The 25465-nt window shown below is 32.4% G+C and overlaps 3 protein-coding genes across 4 annotated transcripts; 1 reads left to right on the top strand and 2 right to left on the bottom strand.

The window, feature by feature from the left end:
* The first annotated feature begins 1480 nt into the window (after positions 1–1480).
* Positions 1481–5988, top strand: EPC1 (Nucleotide-diphospho-sugar transferases superfamily protein). The gene is made up of 5 exons (XM_020378176.3): positions 1481–2122; positions 3076–3472; positions 4137–4300; positions 4425–4495; positions 5615–5988. The coding sequence occupies exons 1-5, from the start codon at positions 1926–1928 to the stop codon at positions 5773–5775; spliced, it is 990 nt and encodes a 329-aa protein (XP_020233765.1). The 5' UTR covers positions 1481–1925; the 3' UTR covers positions 5776–5988.
* A 1892-nt stretch (positions 5989–7880) lies between these two features.
* Positions 7881–10393, bottom strand: LOC109813881 (uncharacterized). Of its 2 annotated transcripts, XM_029274464.2 has the most exons (4): positions 10224–10386; positions 8744–9980; positions 8066–8360; positions 7881–7971 (listed from the first exon to the last, which is right to left on the bottom strand). In XM_029274464.2, the coding sequence occupies exons 2-3, from the start codon at positions 9931–9933 to the stop codon at positions 8111–8113; spliced, it is 1440 nt and encodes a 479-aa protein (XP_029130297.1). In that variant the 5' UTR covers positions 9934–9980; positions 10224–10386; the 3' UTR covers positions 7881–7971; positions 8066–8110. The 2 variants fall into 2 exon arrangements, with proteins under 2 accessions (XP_029130297.1, XP_029130298.1); XM_029274465.2 differs by lacking the exons at positions 7881–7971; positions 8066–8360 and adding an exon at positions 8367–8539 and having other exon boundaries at positions 10224–10393.
* Positions 10394–18287: 7894 nt separating this feature from the next.
* Positions 18288–19918, bottom strand: LOC109813899 (nematode resistance protein-like HSPRO2). The gene has a single exon (XM_083064038.1). It carries the CDS (start codon positions 19716–19718, stop codon positions 18390–18392), a length of 1329 nt encoding a protein of 442 aa, XP_082920164.1. The 5' UTR covers positions 19719–19918; the 3' UTR covers positions 18288–18389.
* Positions 19919–25465: the final 5547 nt, after the last annotated feature.

Raw genomic sequence — 25465 nt, 5'->3', positions numbered from 1 at the left:
CTTTGCACGAAAATTCCAACATTTGATTTTTAGCTCAAATGCCTTAAATCTTCATCCAAAATCTCAACTACAATCTCCTACGCTTTCGGAACTAGAAAGAAGGAAGAAGGATTTCATTCATAGTTTCTCTTTCTAACTTTTCTCTAAGTTTCTTTAAGAAAGGAACTTATGAAACTTAAATCTTAAAGAAAACCTTATATACATTTTCCCTACAAGTCCAACTTGACCTCTATCCAAAGAAATTCCTAAGCAACTAAAACTCTTTAGGAATTTATAAATTTCAAAGTTTCTCAACAATAAACCATAAATCACCACAACAAAAATTTAAATAAAATTAATTTTTAACAAAAGTGTATAGTTTTACAACTTTTAAAAGTTTTTATTTTATTTTTCAGTCATGATTTACTTTTTTATTTTTTTAAATGAAACAACATATTGTAAGTTCTTAAATAATAATACATTCAAATATTTTAATATTGTATAAATGCTTATTAATGTATACATATACTTATTAATGTATACATACATTATATATATATATATGCATTAATTTATTGAATTTAAGGAATAGAACCATTGAATCTTGTAGAGGTAAAATGATATTTTTGATAGCGATTTTATACTTTAGTAAGAGATGAAACTCTAATTTGTTGATCATGAAGTAAAAATGTCGACGAATGTGTTTGATTTTTCGTTTGGAAGAGGCAAAAGTAAGTTCATTTAGAAACTTCCTCTCACATACTTCTCCTTTTAATTACCTAGGAATGAGTGCTTCCAATAAAAACAAATACACACGACTTACGGCGGGTTTGGAAAATTATTTTTTTAACGAAAAGATAAAAACACACTTTCCAAAATACCAAAATACAAAGCAACTATTTCTATCTTTTCGGTTCAACGTACTTTTGTCAAATTTTAACAATAAAACAAACACACACCTAGTTATGACTTTTGGTATAAAAATATTCTATTATAATAACTTTAAATATAACAATTTATATTTTAATTTAATTTATTTATGGAAATATTTTATATTAAAGTAAATTCCAGTACATTTTCCCCCCCTTAATTTTAAAGCTTGATTGACTTTGCCTTTGAACATCCCATTGCCCACATTAAAAAAAAAATGCTATGAAAAATTACGTTGTAAACCTAGTTTCACGACAAGTTTAATAATTCTAGAGTGACAATATTGATAATCAATCACAACTTTTGATATATACGGTTTTCAAATAATTTTAGAAATGTGAATAAATTTATTATTTATTACTCATAACAAATTCTAATCGTATGAAAGTGTTGCAGTTCCATATGATCAGCAAAATGATAGTTATATGATATCACAGAAATAAATGAAGGCCTTCGTTATCACTGACATTGTAAAGTTTAATAAATATAACTAAAGGCACCAAATGAAATTTGATTAAGATGGATTTATTTCATTAATCCATCTGAGAGAGATTAATAGATTATTTGATGTTGCGAGGCATGAAGCATCCCTGTGAGACTGAGGAGAACAGCTGAGCAGAGGCGGCGGGATCGATCTTCTCCCTCTGATCTGAAAAATCAAGCGGCGAGGAAAGCGTCCACGTGGCACACCAGACCTGACTTATGTGTGGGAAACGATCTACAGCACCCCAAAGTGATGATGTCCAATGGAGAAAAAATAAAATAAAAAATAAGGAATCCCTTCAACAGTTCTAATTTTCATTTCTCGCATCTATTCCTGTCAATGTGATCTGAGACAAACGCTAACAAGTGGTACTCTTCAGCGATAACTCTCACTTTCACACAACGCAACCTATCTCGCGATTCCGTGCGCGCTTTTTCTGCTTCCGAGGCTCCGGCTCGGGATGCCTCGCCGCTGAACCGGACCGGTTCGGCTCGGAGAGATCTTCGGCTCGGAAACACGCATTGCGGCGGTGATGAGAGGGAGCTGCTGGAACCGTCGGACAGAGCAGCGCTTCCGCCATCTCGCGATCTCCACCGTTAAATCAGTGAAGATCAAGATTCTGCTCTGTTGTTGCGTCGCCTTCACGCTTCTCGCCTTCTCCACAAGCGCCTCTTCCTTCATCCTATGGAACAATCAAACGCCGCCTCCACCTCGCTTTCTCGATTCCAGGTTCCTTCCTCTCCGATGCCAATATTTTTCTCTTTTATACTTCATTAATTGTTTTAATCCCTTCAATTTCCTATTACTTAATATGTACTACACTTTATAATAATTCAATAAAGGTAAAATAACTGAGATCGCTTCGTTTTTGGTAACGGATTCTTTTTCGGAAAGGTTTTTTTGACTGTGAAACAGGCTATTCAGGAGTTTCCATATACGCGCTGGCTACTTAGATTCCGTTTGATTTTCATTCGTCGTTTTCTTGTTTCCTACATATATGTGGAAAAAAAATAAATAAAGAAAGGGATATCTTTGTGTATAGGTTTTTGTTTGCTAGGTTAATGAAGTTAATTTTAGAAAGAAGATGAGGAGACGAGCTTGATGTTTAGCTCTCGTCGTTTTGGAATAGTCTGTTAAGGTGATCGGTGTTATTTAGGTGGAATTTTTTGCGAGATTAGGCGGCTGAATAAGTTTTTGGTTCTTAGAATCTGAGATATTGATGTTTGGGATATGTCTTTCTGATGTCACTGTTATTCATTTATTTTTTTCACCGTGTTCATTTCCTGTATTTTTTTATCGTCAAGTGATAAGATCTTGTAATGGAATTTGGATTCATATTTATGTATCTGATGGACTGTTTGATATTATAAGATTCATCACTTCTCGATGAGCTTTCTAGGTCACCCAACAATCCTGAACCGGAAAACGGATGAATGAAACAGAATTTGGGGTTTGGTGGTTTAAATTATTAACCTGTAACCTAGCTCAGAGGAGTATATCTTGTTATTTCGAGTATTATGGACTCCACCCTCCTTGATCATATTTTCTTGATACATAAATTACTGGGATGTAGTCTGGGGATTGGCTTTTTGGTTCTAAATTTTATTTTGTTTTTAGAGGTAATGAGCTTATGCCTCTTGTGATGTCACAGGATTCATTGTCCTTTTATGTTTTGTCCACAGGAAAGGGTACTCTATAGTAATGAACACATGGAAGAGATATGATCTCCTAAAGCAGTCCATCAAGCACTATTCATCATGTCCTCGACTTGAATCGGTACATATTGTGTGGAGTGAACCGGATCCTCCTTCAGATGTTCTTTTAAAATATCTGCACCACGTTGTAAAGTCCAAGTCTAAGGATGGACGGCTTGTGAAATTGAAGTTTGATATCAACAAGGAAGACAGTTTGAACAATAGATTTAAAGAAATTAAGGATTTAGAGACTGATGCTGTCTTTTCTATTGATGACGATGTCATATTCCCTTGCTCTTCGGTGGAATTTGCATTTGATGTTTGGCAAAGTGCGCCTGATACAATGGTTGGATTTGTACCTCGTGTCCACTGGATGGATTCACTGGTATGGTTTATCTATTTTTTTACCAAATAATTGTCTAGTATCCCTGTTAATTTTGGTTGCACGTTATTTTTCTATGCCTTTGCTTTTACAGTTCAAATGTGAAAGCAAGTGAATGACTAATTGAGCATGGAGCAAATCAACCATTTTTATTTTAATTTTCATATATGATTTATTTTTATTTGTTTGCACTGTAATTTTGGCTCAATAACTGCCTTGATTGCTGTTAATATTTATGTTTCAAGATGTCATTTTGTATAACAAACATAAAAAACATAATTTTGTGAAACATATGGTTGAAGATTCATTTCAACAAGAATAGCACATTTGGTATATATTTTTTGCAATGATGTTTCTAAAATTGATCCATATCATAAACTGTGGGGATATTGTTCTTGATGAGGGTCTAGTTTAAAGCGAAAGAAAACTGAACTTCTGTCAGAGGAAAGCATTTCATCTATTAATCTTCAATCCATCCTTCTAGAAGCTGCTAGTCTTGTTTGATGCTGAAACTTGATGTCAAATTGAATGATTATTGTGATGTTTGATACCTAATTCTGTAATCCTTTAGGTCCCCTTCAGTAATTTTTCCAGTTTAGTGCTGTGACAGGTAAAATATGAAAAAATTATAAGTTTAATATGTCTAGTTATTTTATATTGCTTGCAGGAAGGTAATAGCAACAAATTTATATATGGTGGATGGTGGTCTGTGTGGTGGACGGGTACGTATAGCATGGTGCTTTCCAAGGCAGCTTTCTTTCACAAAAAGTATTTCAATATCTACACTAAAGAGATGCCATCTTCAATTAGAGAATATGTAACCAAGAACAGGTTTTTCCCTGGACTAAATAATTATTCATTACCTCTCTTTTTAATCAGGCATCAATCTCATAACTTTGTTTACACCTTTTTTTTATTTTTTATTATTTGCTCAATAATTCAATTGATTAACCAGGAATTGTGAAGATATTGCAATGTCTTTCCTTGTTGCAAATGCAACTGGTGCACCGCCGATATGGGTTAAAGGTAACTGATCATAACAAATAAATTGTTTGATTTTTCAAGGTTTATTTTTTTTTTCTTGTCTCTATATACTTCTGAGCGGGCATAAGAACTCATCGACGCCATATCCTATTGGCTATAACGACAGCATAGGAGTAGCATGAATTACTATTTTATATTTTTTGCATTTAGTTCAGAAGTTCCTTTTAATTTCTCTAGCTCAAAGTGCATGATGCCCTTTTTTTCCGATGAATGATCTATAAAGTCCTCTTGTTTAGGGATTCATCACCTTCATGACATTTGTATGATTGATTTGTGGCTGGGGAGCCAATAAATGATGCATGTATATCTTTACTATGTCAAAAAATCACATGAGAGCCTCGCGGATTTGTGCTACTTATTGATGCTAGAACTACTAGTAGTTTGTTGTGTTGATTTAGAGGTATTTCCTCTCTCCATTGTTGCTCACATATGATAGTATGTTTCTGATATCTTGTTAGCATACATGAAGATGTATGCCATTAGCCAAAGGAAGCAGTTGTACTTCAGTTTTTCAGTTAAATTAGTCATTGACTCCTTGCGCCTGACCTACTGCACCAGTCATACAGTAGACAGTGAATTTACTATGTAATGCATAATGCAGCTGAATACAGCTATGTGCTAACTCTCTCAAACTTATTACAAGATATACGTATATCTTATAATTGAAGAAGTCACAGGATTGAATTTTTGTTCCTTTTCTATCAACAAAATTGTGCAATGAAAGCTTAGTTATGACTTCATCATAGTATGATTTCATTTATCTTTAATTACTCTTGGTGATCATTGAAACAGTGTGACAATTCATTTTCTGTTTGACCCCAAGACTTATTCTTGAAACTCATGACAGTGCTTATATTTTGTGACAAATTTTGTATTACTGTCAAGCCAGTGGCCAGTATGCTGCTGTTTACGAGGTTACTATGTACAATCTTAAGTAGCTGATTGTGAAGTTCCCTGCTAATACTTGATTTTATGTTGCGAAGTTCATTCACTGTAATGCAAATTGAACATTGCGCTCATTATTTGTGAACTACCATGTTGTGATACATACCACCCCTGCAAAGATATTAACTCCATGGATTTTGTTATTTTTTATTACAGGAAAAATATTTGAGATTGGATCAACTGGAATTAGTAGTTTGGGAGGTCACAGTGAAAGAAGAACAGAGTGCGTCAACAAATTTGCTGCTGTGTATGGGGGGATGCCCTTGGTATCTACTTCAGTTAAGGCTGTTGATAGCCGCAATATCTGGTTTTGGTGACGCTGGAATTTTGATTTTCTTTGCTTTTTTAGAAATTCCACTACCGTTTATTAGTAGCTAGTTCAGTTACTCCATTCACGTTAGTCACAGCTGTATAATATTGGATCTTATACACAATTCATGCATTTTGCCGCTAATTGAGCAAATTCCTTAGGTTGATTTCTTGTATTATTTATATGTAATACATGGCAGCATCCTGTGGTTTTTTTTTTTTTTTTTTTTTTCTCTCAAAATTATTACAAATTTGATTGTAGATTAAAGGGTATTACACCCTTAGTGGTGAAGCTTTATCTGTGATATACTTCTACGCTTGAGCTGCTTTATATATATATATATATATATATAAGGAGCTAAATATTCAAACTAAAAACTCCTAAAGAAAGAAATCGATGACAAATTAGCAAGCAAAATTAATTGAATCCATGGAGGAGGGTTTTGAAAAAGGTTAAAACCTTCATTTAACATCATGTTTAGCCTAAACTATTAACACTTCTTGAAATATGTGTGTATGTCATCTCATGATCTTTTCCAACAATGTTAATCCCTTTGTTCACTATGGAGTAATTTGAGTGGTATTTGAGTTAACCATCATTTAAAAAGTTAACCGTCAATGTCAAGTTAGTCTCTATCAAAATAACTAGATAAATTTCTATCCCGAATTAATTTTAAGCCATGAAAGATAGTATAAAGTTCAGCTTGAACTACTGAAAAGAGATCCAAGTTATAGGAGAAAACCACAATAAAATTCTCATTATAATCACGAATAATACCTTTCCAAGGTGCGTTCCCATTACTGACAAGCTGCTGTCTTTCTTAGTACTTAGATATGTGGAGTAGATGGGATCACTGAACAAATTTTGGATTTTTAAAATCGTCGAGTAGATCAATCCATAACGTTATTGTGTTGGAATAATGGAAAATGAGTTTCATAATGGATGAAGTCAGTGGCATGAACCTTCGACTTCAAACACCGCATAAGAATAGCACCATAGCAAATTGTTAAAGCAAAATTTCCCAAACACAAAGGAATTGTAAAGTCGAATAAATAGCAAAGCAAAACAATAATACCTTCTTTAGTAGTCTCCATTATCTTCTCTTCCGGAACACTTTTCACTTTTTTCAATATTTACCAATATAAATATAAATTACTTTTACTTTATTCACCTGATCTCCACAACTAGAGTTTCATTTCATTAGATGGAGCCACTATATAAATCATACAGTATTATTTGATTCACTAAAAGACTAAAATTTTACAGATATTTAGCACGAAATCCGTCCCAATAACTTCATTTGATGAGCTTTTAGGTCTTTTCATTTTGTATTTTTTCCGTTTTTAAGTTGAGCAATATGTCAATTTTGTTTTCCTTATTTGTTCTTTTAAGTCTCATTCGCTTCTTGGGCTTGTGACCGGAGAGCTATGTACTCTTTTAGTTTTAAGTTGAATTATTTGTTAATTTTGTTTTCTTTAGTCCGTCTTTCGAATCTCATTCGTCTCTTTGATCCGAAGGTAAGTTGTCACTAGATGTTAGGCCTATTTTTCAATGTCTCTTGAGACTTCGATCCATTGACGAATAATACGCTAAGCATTACCTAAAAATTTGTCGGTTAGTAGAATAAAATTGAAACTAACAAAATATATCCTAATTCAAAAAAAATGTCTCTTGGCACCTATCGAATGTTTTGCTCATAGGCATTTCTCATGCCATCCTGCAGGAGCTTCTTGTGACCAGAACACTCTTCTTATATGACTAAAACTTGTGCATTTTATTTTCCTTGCTAGTTTTTAATGACTTTTCCAAATTATCTTAATCAATTTTGTCATACAAGATATAGCTTGAAGTTTTGCAAAGTTTTGGAAAGAAGTTAAAAAACTTGAGATGATAGCATATGTAGTTTAAGCTGTGTTCGAATTGGAGATATTGTGTTTTTTGAATTTTATAGAAATTTGCTGCATATAGTTATAGTTAACGGGTCCATAAACAAGGTCCCATCTGCAGTCGGAGCAATACAAATTTCTCTGCAAACTGTAAACAGGTTGATTAATTCAAAATATTTTGGATGGAACATTGAGTCTCAAAGGTAGAGTTGGAACTCATGCTTCCTTCATGAACTTTGCTTTGAGCTATTATCATTCAGGCTAGACACATCATATATCTAAATATGAACAAAGATAGTTGTTCCACGAATTACCAACTGCAACGAAAACAAAAAGTGGAATAACAACCAGAAAAGATCAAGGAATAAAACTTAAATGCAAGTGGGACACAAATTGGTAATATCAAGTTACCAAAAAATATCATCACTCAGGCAATGATGAATCATATAGACACTGTCATAGCTGTAAGTTGTCCAATTCCTCTAGAGGAAAGCTATTAGAATGTTGTCCACTAGTGGTCCAAAGGAAACTAGCATACTTTGATAAATAATAAGTGTTGCCTGGATCTGCTTCCAATGCTTGCAGATATCTCAGTTCTGCTGCCCAAAAATCCTTTCTTACCATCAATAAGAAGTCGGCATAGCGACTGAATGCCTCAGCCTCAGGTGATTCCACCAGCACTGAACGCTTGTAGTACTCTTCTGCCCTGAAAACCCAAACCAAATGTATTATAACGGGAAAAATTAATCAACAATAGAATATCTTGTAGAAGGGGCTATAGAAGAAACTTGAGGATGCATTAACATTATTTGTCATGCCTTCACCCATGAAGTTACCTGTTACCTCATAGTTTATCTATATTGCAAAATGTCACTTCTATCCACTCTACACCAAAATAAATCATCAAAATGGCTCAATTGAGCTCGAGAAAGAAAACTAAAACACCCTTCTTTGCATAAAGAATAAACAAGAAACATGATTCTTTCCTTGTATTATTTTGCTCTTTCACACCAATCAAAAGACTAGCTAAAGAAAGCAGCATATAATACTGACCAGATTTGATCACAGAATTGGTTTGTGAGAACTCACCCATCAATGTCATGAAGGACAAGGAAGAGAAATTGTGCATAGTTAGACAGCAGAAGGGAACAGTCAGGTGTCTGGAGCAAATGCTTTTTGTAATGAAGCTCAGTTTTGACATATTCCTCGTACTGATCCCCTTCAAGGTCCACGGAAACTGGAGCTACTAACCTTTGCTTTGTCTCATTGCCCAAAACCGCACTCCTCAATTCATTTTGAAACATGGAAGCCTCCTCCAGCAAGGAGTCCCACAACATTTCCTCCTCTTCTGACAACTCTTCTTTTGCATGCTCACCTTGAACAACATTACCATCAGCATCAACATGTGGATGTTGTAGTTTACTCTCTTTGTTGGTCACGAGTAGAGCCTTTGTGATCATGGAAGGAGGAGTGATTGCCTTGATAGAGTTGTCATTCATGGAGAACACTAAGAAGTTAGCTAAGAGGACCATCACGTAGACCATGAGAGATGGAGTTTTCCAGAAAACCTGCTGAAAGAGCCAAACAAATGAATTATCCATCTCTCTCCCTAGCTTGGCCATGACACTTTCCAAGTCTTCACCACACAGGCTCTCTCTTGTTTGCAAGGCATGATTTTGAAGCTCATGCAAGATGAACATCATAGAGGAGAAGGTCTTTTTCACAGAACAGTTGGTCAATTCAGCCAACTCACCAGCCTCTTTGAAACCCTCCTCCTTCAATTGTAGCTTCTTTCTTATCATCCTAATGGACACAGGAATTCCCACACTTTTCAGTTTCCTCTCAAAGCCAAGTCTCAGAATCTCATCTCTCTCTGGCCAGCTTGGTGGCTCAGGCTGAATTCCCAAAAAGGAAGGCTCCAAAACTTCAGGCTTCATTGTCCTAAATTCCTCAGAAGAAACATTTTTTAGCTGAGTGTTTGGGGTATTATCAGAGACAGCACAAGCAATTTCATTGCCATTTTCATCCCAACAACCATCCTTAATCAGATTCATCATTTCCTCTGGGTGAAAGTCATCAAAAAGTGAAGAGTAAACACGTTTGCCTCTTTGCACCCTCAGATTCCTTGACGTATAGACCAATCCACATGGCATAACATTGTTCCTCTCAGTGACATGCTTCAATATTGAAGAAGGAACTGCGCGAGGTGTCTTCCATGAATCACAATAAGGGGTTATAAATTGCCAACATCTTAGATCGGGAGAGACTCTTGAACCCATGTTAGATCACCAAGTTCTTCCAGGGATCACAGAAACAACGAATAACGCTGAAAAAAGAAAAACTATCAGATCACCTAAAAGACAATCATAATTAATCCCAAATAGACATTATCAAAATCATGGAAAGCCCGTGCATAATAGATAACAGGTTACACAAAAAGTTTATCATTTTCTGTATAACACAATCAGATCACAACAAATTTTGATGAATGGAAAGATAAACATGGAAACACGACCAAAAAAAAGGTGTGAAAATAACAAATTTAAAAGGGGGTGTGTGTGGAATTTACTGGAAAAATATTCAAGAACGACAAGAAGAAGGAAAGAAACTGGTTCATGAGACTTGGATTGCGTTGAATGTCAAAAACCAATAGAAAACAGAAGATGATACTTTATTTACTGAAAAAGCTTGAAGTTTGATGAGCCGTACGAAGGCTTTGATGAGTATAACAGAGGAGTGGATAACACGTGGGGCCTGATTAACGTGGCAACCATAGTATAAGATAAACTTCGAAGATATTTAGTTGGTTTTTGGTACAACAAAAAGTAAAATGTTAGTTTATTTTTAATATTATTTTTGGAATGGATTTTGTTTGATGTATATTGATTGGTGAATCGTGCTCTTTATAGTTGAATGGTTCATGAGCCGAAAAGCGATGCGAGTTGTACGCAACGGATCACTTTCACATTAAGCGTGTAATTAGAAGGTTTTTACACCACTCGGAAAAAAGTGGATTGGAATTACTATAGCTCAGGTTTAGCTAAGAAAGACCCAAAACACAAATTTTATAATTTTTGGATCATTAAAACATTTTAGTAGAAAAAAAGACTTAAAGTGATGTTGATGAACACATTTCCTTTGTTCCCGAAATTGGCACAACTGTAATGTGTTATTTTGCATTTATGATGTTTTGTTAAGGTAAAAATTTAGTATTAAAGTGAATAATATAATTAGATATATACATAGGGGTGTTTATGGATCGATTTTTTGAAAAATCTGAACTGAATCGAACCGAATTGTTTTATAAAAATGGATCGGTTAACCAATCTAATTTTTATGAAGTGGATCAGTTTGATTTTTTTAAAATATGGATCAGTTTTTTTGAAATTAGATCGGTTTGGTGCGGTACAGTTATCTATTTTTTACTTATATATGGATCGTTTTTTTTTAAAAACCGAATCGAATCGAACCGATCCATTTTGTTAAAATGAATCGGATATTTGAACCGGTTTCATAAAGTGATTTGGTTCAGATTTTTTTTTAAAAAATGGATCAGATTTTTCAATGAGGATCAGATTGATTATGGATCAGTTCTAATTTAATTTGGATTTTTTGCACATACACATGTTGGTTGTATTTCTCATATTATATACTTCATGTATGACACACGTAGATATCAATTCAGTTCATTCATTAAAATACTTCAATGTTATGAATAGCATCTATTGAAACCAAGTGATTTTATTATTGCAATTATCTAGATAAATTTATTATATAAATCTATTATCCTAATTATTTTTATTATTATTGTTAATATTATTATTAGAATCATTATTATTATTATTATTATTATTATTATTATTATTATTGTTGTCAATGACAAAGTAATGATCATGACAACAATGATAGGATGAGTAGATAAGAGAAATTTGATAAATTAATTATTTAATTTAATAAGTAAAGTCATGATATATTTTAATGAAAGTTTTAATCATGATAATTTATTTTAATGAGATAATTAAATGTGTTAATTTTTATTTTCACATAAAATTATTATTCTCGCATTATACACTCTATGTGAGAGAGAGAGAGGGGGAGGGGGGAGGGGGGGAAGAGGAATAAGATCAAACGATACCAAAATTTGACATCAAATCTCAATCATTCAATACATTTTAATCTAACAATTTTTATTCATTCACTAAAAATCTTATATCTTATAAGATCATCATTATTGCTATCTCCACAAATACCATGATTACCACCACTCATTACCTCTACCATCACCAATGTTACCGATATTGTTTTTGTTACTACTATTATTGTCGTTATCACAATACCATAGTTATTGTCACCACCTTTAACAAGTCATTCTCCTGTACATACACTTACACCTATAGGATTTTTAGAGAGAGGCTACTCAATGTACTATTTTTTTTTTTAAGAGCTTGTGCCCTTTTGAGTGTAGCACCAAGTCTTAAGAAAATAGATTTAGATCTAAATCAATCTTACAAAATTGGGTTGCAAGATAAGGATCAATTACACCTCACTTGTTGATACGCATCTAACAAATATACCAATTATTATAAGTAATAAAGAGATTGTTTCTACCTAGTAACTAAGAAATATATTTATAACAATAAAACAAGACTTAGTCAAATCTGGTAAAATGATTAAATAAAAGATTAAAACATAATTACTCAATCCTATTAAAATGTTAATCAAAAGTAATTAAAAATATTAAAATATAACTACTTTAATAATATATTACAGAAAAAATAATTAAATAAAATATTTTATTAAATTTCAAATTATAATAAAATTCTCCGGCACAAAGTTGGTGCTAGCTAGTCCTCTTGTGATTAGAGAATCCAGGATCTAATCCAAAGCTTGAAAGATGAGAACAAACTTAAAATAAGAATGAGAGAGTTTGTATCACAGCTTAGAGCAAGTAGTTAAGCTTTAAGAAACACCAGACAAGGCCTCACTGCTTCCTTATAGCATACCTCTTATCACTTTTTTTTTTTCGTTTTTCCTTTTCCTTTATTGTTTACTTCTCTTTTTGGGTTTTAGCTTAAAGCAGCAGTATTTTATGAACATGAAGCCTAGATCGTGTGGTTAATCCGGTCAGTATATATTTTTCTCCTTTGGAAACTTTTGTTGAACAAAATTAAAAGGAAAGTTTGAATAACTGATATTTCTCATTTAGTGAGCGAATATTTGGTATCCAAAGTTCTTTTTCTTGTGGTGTCTCAAGTTATTGAAATTTATTTCATAGGTATTTATTTATACATATATTTTTATATTTTTTTAGAAGATTTATGATAAAAAGTTAATAGCTATCCTATCACTATTCCTATAATTTACCATAAAAAAGGTTACAAGAAAAGTTATAGAGAAAATAAACACAAATATTGATATTTTTGTCTCATAGGGTAAATCAATTACATATTTATAACTTAATAGCTATTAAGAATGATCTTATATGTGTCATCATCCTATTAGGGAATAAAAAATAATATTAAAATTAAATATAATAATATTCTAATATTGTAAGACCATCCTATAAAATGTTTATGCCATTTAATTCTTTCTTTTTTTGGGGCCTAAAAAGTTCATGCTAGCATTATCGACAGTTCCACATAGAACATTGTTCTCAAGATTTCGAGATAAATTTGAACTGATAAAAAATATTTATCTAAGAAAGTTTGAGGCTTCAAAAATTTGGTAGTTAGCATTATGTATTGGAGCGGATGTAGTGAGGATGTCAAAGTGAGTCAATCCAATTTACATGAGTTGGCTCACCAAGGGTTGTGCTTTAAATGGACCAATCTAATTTAGTTCACTTTTTGGTAAGTTAGAAAAATGTCAACTTAGCTTGATCCATCATGTGTTAATTAGTAGATTGACTCACCAAATTTTTTAAAAATTAAAAATATTAAAAACTAAAAAACTAATTACATGTTTCAATTTTTAATAAATAAAATAAAGAGATTTTTTTTATATCAAAAAATCAAGTTTATCATTGATTCAAATACAAATACATAAGACAATATCAATTAAAATTTCAAATAAGAATTACATAAAATATAAAAATATATATATTTTTTTAAAATGATTATAATGGATTAAATGGATCAACCCGACTCACTTAGACTAGAATCCAATTGGCTCACAGGTTAAGTGAATCAAGTTGAAATTTAATCAAAATTGATATAAATATTCTTTTTCTAATCCGACCTGACTCAAACTTGTGGTAAGTTAGGTTGACCCACCAACTTTGACTCATTTAGACACCTTTACGTGTTGGCCAAGGATGGAAATTTACGAGTAATAGAGCATGGGAAATCCAAAACAAAATTGGAATTATTGGACAACAAAGTGACAACTAGCTTGGTAAATGGTAGGGCTGATTTTGATTAAACAACAAACCAAGCTAGGGGAAATGGGTTGTGGGAAACCAAAAAGTTTAGCAAATAGAAAATTTCAGACATGTGTACGATGAAGGTTGGGTTGGGAAACATGCGAAAGGTGGAACAATGTATCTTTTTATAAATTAAATCATTTAAGAGGGGTCATTTGCATAATTTAGGGACCAAAATTTTTTTCACGATGTGTGCTCATTTTAGACAAGATATGAGACTTTGAAAAGGGTATGATGGATTTTGTGAAGGTAGTTGGTTGAAAAAAAAGGAGTTGTTGAATTTTTTGTTAAACAACGTATTGGAATATGTTGTTGGGGTCAAGGTTGGACAAAATACAGTTGAACTTGGAGGTAAGAATAAGGATTGACCATAGGCCTACTAGTCGCACAAAACTACTGACTATTGATATGTGTAGTAATGTTGATATTGTTGTTGGTATGGATCATGTCCAGTGTATTGTTGGTAGTATTGTTAATATTGTTAGTATGGAGCTTGGCCATGCTATTGCTAGTAGTATTGGTGATATTGTAACTACTACTGATACCAATGTTCTGCAATTCAGTGAACAAAAACGATGTTATTAAGCAAAGTTATTAAGCATATTTTGCAAAAAAAGCATATCATGTATCATCCAAATGATGTTGTTGATCAATCTTCATATATAAAACTTCAAAATATTGCTATAACTAATAACTATACCATCAATACTCCTATAATCTAACATAAAAAGGCTACAAGAAAGTTAGAGAATATAAACACAAATATTGATATTTCTCATTGGTATCTCAAAGGTTAAAGGAAATATATATTTATAACCTAATAGCTATTAAGGATAACCCTACATGTATCATCATCCTATTTCAGAGAATATAAAAATAAGATTAAAATTAAATACAATAATATTCTAATATTATAAGACCATCCAAAAAAATTTTTGTCATTTAATTTTCTTTCTTTTGAACCTAAAGCCCATGGTAACAAATTATTTATGCATATGTTATATACTTGAAGATATTATTTTGAGAGTATAAATTAATCATTGACTGTCAGTTTTAGAATATTGCATGAATCATATATATGAATAAAAAAATATTATTATTTTTCAGTTATGCTATATTATATTGATGAATTTCATAAATTTTAAATTTAAATCTCTTCAAACTGCATCTATGCGATAGTTGAACTGTGAAAGGATCATAAATGGTCTTCAACAAAGTGAATTGTGAGGCGTACTGATACTGCTGGAAAAAACTCTTCCAATAAAACCAAAAAAACAAAAACAACGTTTGTTTTCTTGGTCCACAAAAAAGTTTAGTATCTTTGAAATTCTAATTAGCCCATTACATAACAAGCCCATGCAGTTGAAAGTTTACCAAAGCTTCTAAAGCCCATTTATCTTCGGTGGCTCGCAAAGTCGTAATCTTTACAGGTGATATTTACATATAAGAATATTATATTATTTGTATATTTGACTTGTCCAGCAAAATAAAAGAAAATATGAATTAAATGTGTTTTTATTTTTACTATTTGAAACATAGTGTAATTTTTTATACACTAAAATTACTTATATGCCATTTGATAGAGCCACCAAGAAATATATACCATGTTTAGTTACATTATTGACGTGATTTTTCAAGTTTAATATTAATTATTAGTGTGTTTAGAATTTCGTTAAAAAGTGATTAATCATGAAATGTGAATATTATAACTATAAATTTTTGAAAATCAGATCTGAAACGTACAACCAAACACAAACTTATCAGGTACAGATCCTATGAGTTTTAAATGTAGTAAATTGACATTTTATTTTTATATTTCGAACATAATTCTAAACACACGGGTAATCATTTTAAATTTTGTGTTAGCGAGAGATTGATGATAATTGCTCGTCATTTAGTCACATGGAAAATTTTTATTACATAGCACGGAAAGATATTGCAGAGATAGAGACTCTTAGTGATTTTTAAAAAAAAAACTAACAATTGGCAGAAATACATATATATACGATGAGATTTATATTAAATTGAGGCATGCTACAACATAGATTAATTTGTTTTTAGCTGAGCTTGTAAATAAGAATTTGGGTATTTGGGTTAGTTACACTTGTTTTTTTTTGTCACCCATATGATTTTGCAAATTTCACTTGATTTTTAAATTTGTATATTTAACCACCTAAGATTTTAAAGTTTTACAAAATTTGTTATTTTATTAGTTGTTTATTGATATGATAAATTATATACTTGTTGACATGATATATATGTCACCTCATTATTTATATATCAAATCACTAATTCACATTAATAATAAATATGATATATGAGTAATTAATTAATGATGTTAGACGGTAAATTAACATGATAACAAAACTTAAAAATTTCAAAAGTTTAGTAAAAAAGAATTAAAATTTGAAATTTTAGTAGATAAAAATTCCTAAAATCATAAAAAAACAAAAAGTGTAATTATGGATAAAAATTAATACGTGCATATAAGTAGAAAATGTTGTGAGACACAAAAAATTGTTGGATTAAAATTGTGAAATATAAGTAGAAAATGTTGTGAGGCACAAAAAATTGTTGGATTAGAATTGTGCACAAATGAAGAGTGCATATTTAGAGTAAAATATAAAATTATTATTTTTGATTAAAAATAATAATAAAATAAATTTAATAACTCTTTTTGGTTTAATAAATTTATATCTTATTGTATGTATCTATATATTTTATTATAATTTAAAATTTTTGATAGATTAACAATTATAATATCTTATTTTATCCTCCAAAATACGTGCCTTTACCGCAACCAAATCCAAAATATGAATCACAGTAGTGACAAAAGTCTAGCATCTAATCTGAAAATCTTACAACTGAGAAAGCTCTCTAAATAAAAAAAAAAAAAAAAAAAAAAAAAAAAAAAAAGAAGAAGACTTGATTTGAGTTAACTTATGTGATTCATTTTATTATTCTTTTTTCTTTAAATATGAAACGTGAATTCTATTATTTTGTGGTCATTGTATGTGTAATTTAGAGACATGCTCCTAATTAATAAACATCACGTCTCCATGTAAAATAAATTTAATAAACTTTATTTAAAAGAAAAAAAAAATCCCTGGAATGGAATAGATGTAAAACATGCAATAGTTGATTGTTCTACCCTGTCCGTAATCATGCGTTGAATTCATACCAAACAAGCCAATTATACTTTCCTGTTGACTTGACAGCAAAATAGAAATTGTTGACCCGTTCTCATCACTTTACTTTTCCTGCAATGTGTGTGTTTGACCATTTTTAAGAGGAAATTTATTTTAATTGTGTTCTAGATTGGAAGAGAATTCTGGACCCATTCTTTATTTCAATTTGTTTTAGAGACGTCATCGAACCCTCCATAATATTCCAACACAAATTTCTGGGGACTCAACCGCGCGCGCAGCCCAATTATGCTTAATAAATACTTTTTTCACTAGCATCACAGCATGTATGCAATTTTCTTTTCTCAAACATGAAAATCTCAATTAACAACCACCAAAGTTTATGCACTCTTTGGTTTAAAGGACAGAAGAGGACAAATTGTAATGAAAGAGAATAACTCTCTTTCTTTTTTTTTTTTATTATCATTTACAAAGAAAGAGAGATAAATGAACAAATTCAATATTATGTATTTACAATAGTCAAAATTGATGCAGATTTTGTTTTGCCGATCTTTTAACTAAACAAGAAAAACTAAAAAAATTCCCCTCATCTTGTTATTTACTTCCAATCAAATATTATCCGTTCCGTTTCTTTATTCTATCTTTCAAACGTGCAAGTACGATTTGTAAGTGCGTACTGGTTTTCTAATAGAAAAATTGACATTTTTGTTTTGTTTTGTTTTCGAGTGAGTGATTAAAATATATGGATACGTATCATCCCCGCAAATAATTAAATTCATAAAAGAAGAATTTGTTCTAGGGTGATCACACTGAACATATAAAATTTGAAGAGCAAAACTAGGTATGATCTCTAGAAGCGTTGCGAAATAGTCCCGTCCAAGGTACTCTCCAGCCATATTTGACTAGTATAGTATCTCTATCCTTAGATTCTTCTACCAAATTTCCCTCAATAGCAGGACACAGCGTTACGAACCACGCCTTTTCATGAAATAAATGTAAAATAAAACATTTTAAAGTTGAAGTATTTAGATGGACATTTTGATGAAAATGAAACGTTGAGAAAATATGATCCAAAAAATAGTGAAATAAATTGAAGATATTGGTAATACAAAAGGTTTGTTTGTGTGAGTAAGTAGTAAGTAGTAGTAGTGATGAATGAATGAATGAATTAACAATGGTTATTTTGGCAATAGTAGGCAAGAAAGGTCTTAGCAGCATCCAAGCTAGGGTAATAAGAGGGATGAAGAAAGATGTGAGTTAAGCCATCGGCATCGGAACTGGAACTCCCCATCACAACCGACACAACATGCTTATAGGCGTAGAAGAATCTCTTCATCGCCACCTCAATGGATTGCATGGCCTGCAACACCTGAACTTTCTCCAACTTGTCCGCGTAAGCCTTCATCGCAGCCTCCATCATCCCGGGCCCACCCTTGGGGTCCACCTCCACCTCCAGAATCTCCGGCACCTTCTGCCTCAGATCCCTACACGCCTTCGCCACCTCCACAAGCTCCCTCGACCGGAAGCAAAACGCCGCTGTTTCGCCCCAGCTCCTCACCCCTAGCTGCTTCTTCAGCCTCAGAAAATCCTCCGGATCCATCATCACGTGCAAATCCTCCACCTCCGTTAACAACTTCCAGATCCGCTCCACCGCCTCGCACTCACACGCCGCTTTTTCCAGCGTTTTCCTCTCCACCGACTCCGCCACCCTCTCCAGAAGCTTCCCGGCGGCGCGCGTCCAGCACTCGGCGATCTGGTGCGTGGCGCGCACCGTCTTGTTCTCGTAGTTGGCGACGCCGTCGTCCATGGCTTGGAGCAGATGAATCTCCCTGGGCGTGCAAACGGCGTCGTAACGGAGAATCGGTTTGGCGGCGAGATTGGGCTCTCCCAAGCCCAGCGTGTAGGTGCAGCGCGTCATCTGGCAGTCCACGGTGGCGAGAATCCTCTTGGCTACGTCCTTGGATTTTTGCCACGTGGCGAGGCGAGGGAGCATGCTTTCCTCGCTGTAGCATCTGTTGTGCGTCCCCGTGGTTATGGCTATGGAGTTAATGTCGCTCACCGGCGCCTTGCCACGTGTCTGGGGGTTTTGCTCCTCGTCTTCGCATAGGAATGATATGATTTGGATTTGGGCCGTGGCGAGGGACTCGAGGCGACGGGTCCACTCGCGCTTGTTGACGTAGGGTCTGGGGTCTGATAAAACGGTTGCCAGGAAGCCGAAGGTGATTTCGAGGGCGTGTAGGGTGGGCTTTAAGATGGGCTCGTTGGACCAATTGGGGAAGTGATTGGAGGCCCAGAGGGCTTTGAGGTGAGGGAGGCGGAGGTAGTTGTCGTATGCGGTGCAGAGCGGGGGGGATGCTGCAGTGATGTCGTTTTGGCGAAGGGGAAGGGGGAATTGCAAAGCGGGGATTGGGATGTTGTTATCTGGGAGAGAGAGCTTTGGGGACTTGGGAGGTATGTTGGAGCGAACCATCTTTGTTTGCCAATCTAGATCAACCATGTTTGGACTTTGGAAAGTGATGGATATTGTGAATTGGAGTGGATTGAGAATGGAAGATACAAGCCTATGTATTTATATGAAGATGAGAGAGAAAGACGTGTGGACCGAGGCCTTAGGCCGAGGGTGGAATCAGACAAATGAACAACAAGGAATTTCAAATCAAAGTCGCGGCGCTAGCTGTGCCACTGCCTATGCCCTCCAACAAATACCCTCTTCAATTTTTAAATCATAAAAACAATATATATACTCTTCATTTTGACTTACATTTAACGTCCATGTATTTCAATAGTGTGGTGGAGGAAAAAGAATAACATGGAGCTTATCCATGAGCGCAAAAGGACAAGAAAGGAAGGTTAATGTGTTGTTTGGAGTGAAAAAATTGAGCAGTAGTGGAGTCGTTCAAGTTGGACTCATATCATATCATACAACCTCACTTTCCTACTTTCCTCTTCTCTCTTGCTTCGAGCCATCCTACTTCATCCCTTTCTTCCACGTGCACAATAGTACCAATAATCCTCATTTTCCTCTCTCAAATTATCCAAAATTTCAAATGCTTATGCATATCCTTTTCTAAAATCAATGTATTGGTCTTTGTTAGATATACTTTTTTAAATAAAATAAAATACAAAAGATGGATACGGGCGTAAAATAAAATACAATTAATTTCAACCAAAATCACATATGCACATCTCCTACAATGGCTAAATTTACCAAAAGATAAGTACACAAGTTCCTTTAAATGACCCAAACTCTGATTATAAAATTACAACCCCTTTAATACTAAAACTAGTATAAAAGTCAACTGTAAAGAAAAATCTAAGAAAGCTGATTGGCTCTGTCAAGTGTTAACTACTTGATCAGTTTCATCTCCAATAATTTAAAAAAAATAAATAAAAAATAGGACGGTTGTACTTGCACCCATTCAAGTGTAAGATGTTGTAATGTAGAGGAGAGGGAATCTAGCTTCATAGATTCCTCCTTCAGTGCACCGACTCCTCATAATTCAACATATACCCAAGTTACTCGTTTGGGACAGCAAATAGAGTAAAATTACGTCTCATGCCATCGTAAGTAGGCCAAACCAAATTAGATGCCAAGTTTGTGTAGGCTGGAACCTGGATTCCAATTTTACATTCCTTCTTCTCAATCATGATCATATATTGACAATGCCACTAGTGACATGGAGTATTAATTATGCTATTTGCTACCTTGTAATTCTAATTTTTCGTTCAATACATCGATCCATGTGTATGTGCGATCGAGTTAGACTTTTTGTGCGGCTTCATTTTGAATTGGAATTTCATCCTCCCGAAGTGGATAATAATCGAATGTGAGGAAACCTAACCTAATAATAAGGTAGAAAGATAAAGTTATCTGATTCCAACTTTTGCTTTAGGCCGTTATGTATGGGTAATGGGTTTGTCCCATTCCCATTCGCATTGGGATGGTGTTTTTACTAATCCAACTCACGGGTACTTTTGTTCGGCCCCATAAACGTAGTGTGGCGAGCACGTGTCTACACCCACCCTGTCGACCAGATGAGGTTGCTTTGGATGGTTCCACGTGGAGGCACCACCCCATGTCATGTCATGTCATGTCATGTCATATACTCGATCATGTAATGCAAGAGCCATGGTTCATGGACCCCAATCCTCTTCCCTTTACCTAAGAATTGTTATTCGTATTTTCATCAACATGCGGATAATGGGAAGTTGAGCAACTACCATTTTGGGGTGGATATTTGTTTGACTTAGTTAGTCAATGGTGGCCTATTTGTGTGTTCACAGAATTTAATGAGCACCTAAACAACCAGCTAAAGCTATTATGGAAAAATGGCCATGCCTATTTTCAAGCTCACCATGAGACAACGCATAATTCTATAGGCTGCTCTATCATAAATAATTATAATACTTTCATAATGAACGAAAACATGTTAGATTAGGCTAAATCTTATCTAAGCTAGATATAATATGCTTAATAATATTATAATCTAAATCCAAGCAGTTTTTTTCTTCTTCTTTCAAGTAGGATATGGATTATATATATATATATTTTAGATTTTCTTGTTGTCTTATCATAGACATTTTTAGTCACTAAATTATAGATTAATCTTACTAGTAATATTATGATTGTCGCTAATTCAACAAGTTTTTACATACAACAAGAATTAAACATGAATTATTTGTTAAATAGATGATCTTCAGATATGTCTAATTATTAGACCAACTCATTAGTTTATATATATTTAGATTGAGTGATTGACTTAATAGAAATAAGTTAAACAAATCAATATGTATTTGTGAAAATCAATGGAATTGATCTAGTGAAAGAGTTAGAGTAAAAAGTTTGAAGAATTTGATTCAATACTTATTGTTATAGTTATAATTTTTTTCTAATAATAAAAAATATCAATAGATTTATGGGTTTATCATTTAAAATAATATACTTACGAGTTATGTTAAAGTAAAAAAAAAAATATTTTTATCATTAAAATAATAATATAATGTTATATATTAAAATGTGATCGATAAAAGCAACCTTAATAAAAATAACTAGTTCTCTTATAAAAATTAATTATTAAAAAAATGATAAATATTTCATAGTATCAATATATTAAAAAAATATTATATATTAATAGTTTATTAAAAAATCATATTATTTATAAACAAATTTATTCATCAAATCTAATAAACGTTTCTAAATACCCGTCACCTAATTTGTTTAACTAAAAAGACTTTTTAAAAAGTTCAAACCTAGTTTTTTTTTTCCTCCAATTAAGCCAAGCTAGCTTGAATAGGCCATACATGGTCAGGATGTAAACCTACGATGAATGATGCATCCTATTTTCACTCTTGATGGTCCTTTTTGGCACCGTTACCCAATATTTGTATAAATTTAAATAAAAATAGAGAGAGTGGGTTTTGATTAGAATAGACGAGGGAAACAAAATTAGGGCACCAAAGTGGAGATAACATCAAACTATATTAGAGATAATGAATTAATGATTGTAGATGATCGAGGAAAAGGAAAAGAGATAGAATCGTATTAGAGATAGGGTAGAATATGAGGTTTGTATTAGATATGTTTGGGTTTTAAAAGAATACGAAAGGGGGAATGCAAGAGAACATCGAAGAAAAGAAGATAGCGGCATGCACTTGTTCCATTACCACTTTTTATGAATGGTGCCCAAAAAGTTGGGCCACTAGACATAAGATTGCGTCATTAGATACACACACTTCAATTCCATCCATCACCATTTAGTCATTTACCATAAATATTAATTCTTTCTTATTTCAACCTTGGCATGCAACAATTAATTAAGAATCATTTTGTGGACATACCTTTCATGCAAATGTCGTCTACGGGTGCATAAGCATCGCGTCTCTCTTTTTGATTCACCAAAAATCCTTTTCATCCATTCACTTAGGAAACCCAAGCGTTGAGTTTTCAACTTTGAACCATAAGAGCCGTTTCTTTTTCTATTTTCTTTTTTGTTTTTAGTTTTTAGTTTTGTAAAATTAACTAAACTTCTATTTGATGTGTCTCGGAATACAAGTGAAAGATTAGGGTAAATACATGAATACTTAGAGATATTTTTATTATCACAGTTCTAATTGGAAAAAAAAAAAAAAAAAAACCTTGAAGTGTGCCTTGATATAGATTAAATATTTATCTTGTAAGAAGTATTCAAATATGCCAACAACACTCCTAAATTCAACATTTTGGAGTTGTCACCTGTCATTTCACTAGCCATTGGCAACTTCAATAGGGAAGTTAATATGACATTTGACTATTACCATTGCTTATCGAAAATCATACATGTATTCGAATAAATTATCGTTAATTAAATTTATCAAAATATTGAGATCATTCTAATATTTTTTTATTCTATTAATTTTATCAAAGGGAGGAAATAAAAAATGAAAGTGAACATAGATTAAGACTATTTTGTATAAAGATATTATAAACAGGATTGAACAATAAGTTACCAAGTTTTGTTCAATTTCTACACTTTATATGCCCTACTATTCAATCTATTTGGATATAAGGAAACTGTCAAATAATGCGAAAGGAATTTTACAAATGATTTAGAAATAGAGAAAATAAAATGGTATATTTTATACTTATCCATAATAACTTATCCATGACTACTTATGCACAAGAAAAGCTTTTGTATTAAATAATAATAATAATTTTTAGAGAAAAATCAAGTGGGTGAGTGGACTTGTCCAAAGCCCACATCTTTGGACTTCTGAAGACGTTTATTTGCCTCAAGTTGGCGTGTGATGACCTGTGAAGGCCTACAAGAAGGATTGAAATGACATAAATATCACCTCCCATTTGAGAATTGAACTTATTTTGGTCACGGAACTTGAAATTAAAAAAAAAACAAAAAAAAAAAACTTCTCATATTAATAAGTTTTGTCATATACTTAGGGGCTAAATAAAAAAGAAGAGAAATATTTTTTTTTGAAGAAAAATTAAATTTGGACGGGAAGTGCACACCGGTTTCAATGAAAATCAATTTTAAATATATAAAATATTATTTAGATTAAAAAATTATTTAAAATTAAAGTATCATCTTCATTTTAATAAGGATTTGTTTCTTTTTATAATGTTTTGATACAAAATTAATAAATATAAATTCTTGAAATCATAAGAATTATCTGATTTATCGAGGGAATCACTAATTTGAACGAAAGAAACAATGATATAAAAAAAAATCTTCTCACCTTTTTCATAATTTATTCAATAATCAAAATCATAAAACTTAGGTCTATAACTAAAAATTTTACTTTAATAATAATAATTTTATCATTTTTTTATCTATAAAGACCTTAAAATTTAGCTCATCAAAATGTATAATAACTTTAAGAATCAAACCTTTCAAATAAATAATATTTATCTTTATCAATATCTTACATTTTGTATTCCTCTTTGTTATAATTCTTATCCAATTTTTTAAAGGAGATGAAACTGTAGGAAGATATGAAATAAATAAGGTAGAGAAAACAAAATTGAAGGCCAAATAAAATAATATTAATAAGAGAGAAAAGGTCGAATGTAGTTACAAGGTGTGGAATTATCCAAGAGTGCAATAAAAGTAATTACAGAAATAAATCAACCGTTACAAAACAATTTGAGCCCAATTACACCAATAACATCCAAAGCTCATAACATAAAAAAAAATCCAAAATAAAATTAACTATCTAGAGTTATCGAAGTGAGTAACTCTGTCTAACTCATCACCGGTAGGGCAATAGATAAGTAAACCGAACCCAACTAGGTGAGCTTTAAAAAAAAATAACCTAACTTGGTTCACCACAGGTTGGTGAGTTAAAGCGATTGATTTACTTAAATTAAAAATAAATAAATAAATAACAAAAAAATATTAAACTTTATAAAAAAATACGTATTATATTCTTATATTTTAAAATTATAATTGTATTAACAATAAACTAAAAAATCTCAAAGAAAAAATAGACATCAACCAAAATGAACTTAGAATATCAAATAATATTAAAATTTTTACATAATATAATTACAAATAATATCAAATTCACACTGATTATCATAATTCATAACTAGTATGTACAAAATTTAGTAGATAGTATTAGTATATAATCACATAAATTAACATTTGAAAACTTAAAAAATAAAAATATATTAAGTGGCGCAACCTATGTGCCAATTTGACTCATCAAGGGTTGATTCGTGGTAGGCGAGTTGTAAGTTGGTTAGACCAA

Source organism: Cajanus cajan, chromosome 9 (assembly GCF_000230855.2).
Source record: "Cajanus cajan strain Asha chromosome 9, NIPB_CcT2T_4, whole genome shotgun sequence".
Lineage (NCBI taxonomy): Eukaryota > Viridiplantae > Streptophyta > Magnoliopsida > Fabales > Fabaceae > Cajanus > Cajanus cajan.
This window is presented reverse-complemented; position numbering and strand designations above follow the sequence as displayed.

Coding starts and splice junctions, on each gene's coding strand:
- EPC1 (XM_020378176.3), top strand. CDS start 1,926: ATGAGAGGGAGCTGCTGGAACCGTCGGACAGAGCAGCGCTTCCGCCAT. Junction 2,123..3,075: donor CCTCGCTTTCTCGATTCCAG/GTTCCTTCCTCT, acceptor TTTTGTCCACAG/GAAAGGGTACTCTATAGTAA. Junction 3,473..4,136: donor TCCACTGGATGGATTCACTG/GTATGGTTTATC, acceptor TATTGCTTGCAG/GAAGGTAATAGCAACAAATT.
- LOC109813881 (XM_029274464.2), bottom strand. CDS start 9,933: ATGGGTTCAAGAGTCTCTCCCGATCTAAGATGTTGGCAATTTATAACC. Junction 8,361..8,743: donor GTCCTTCATGACATTGATGG/GTGAGTTCTCAC, acceptor TTGGGTTTTCAG/GGCAGAAGAGTACTACAAGC.
- LOC109813899 (XM_083064038.1), bottom strand. CDS start 19,718: ATGGTTGATCTAGATTGGCAAACAAAGATGGTTCGCTCCAACATACCT.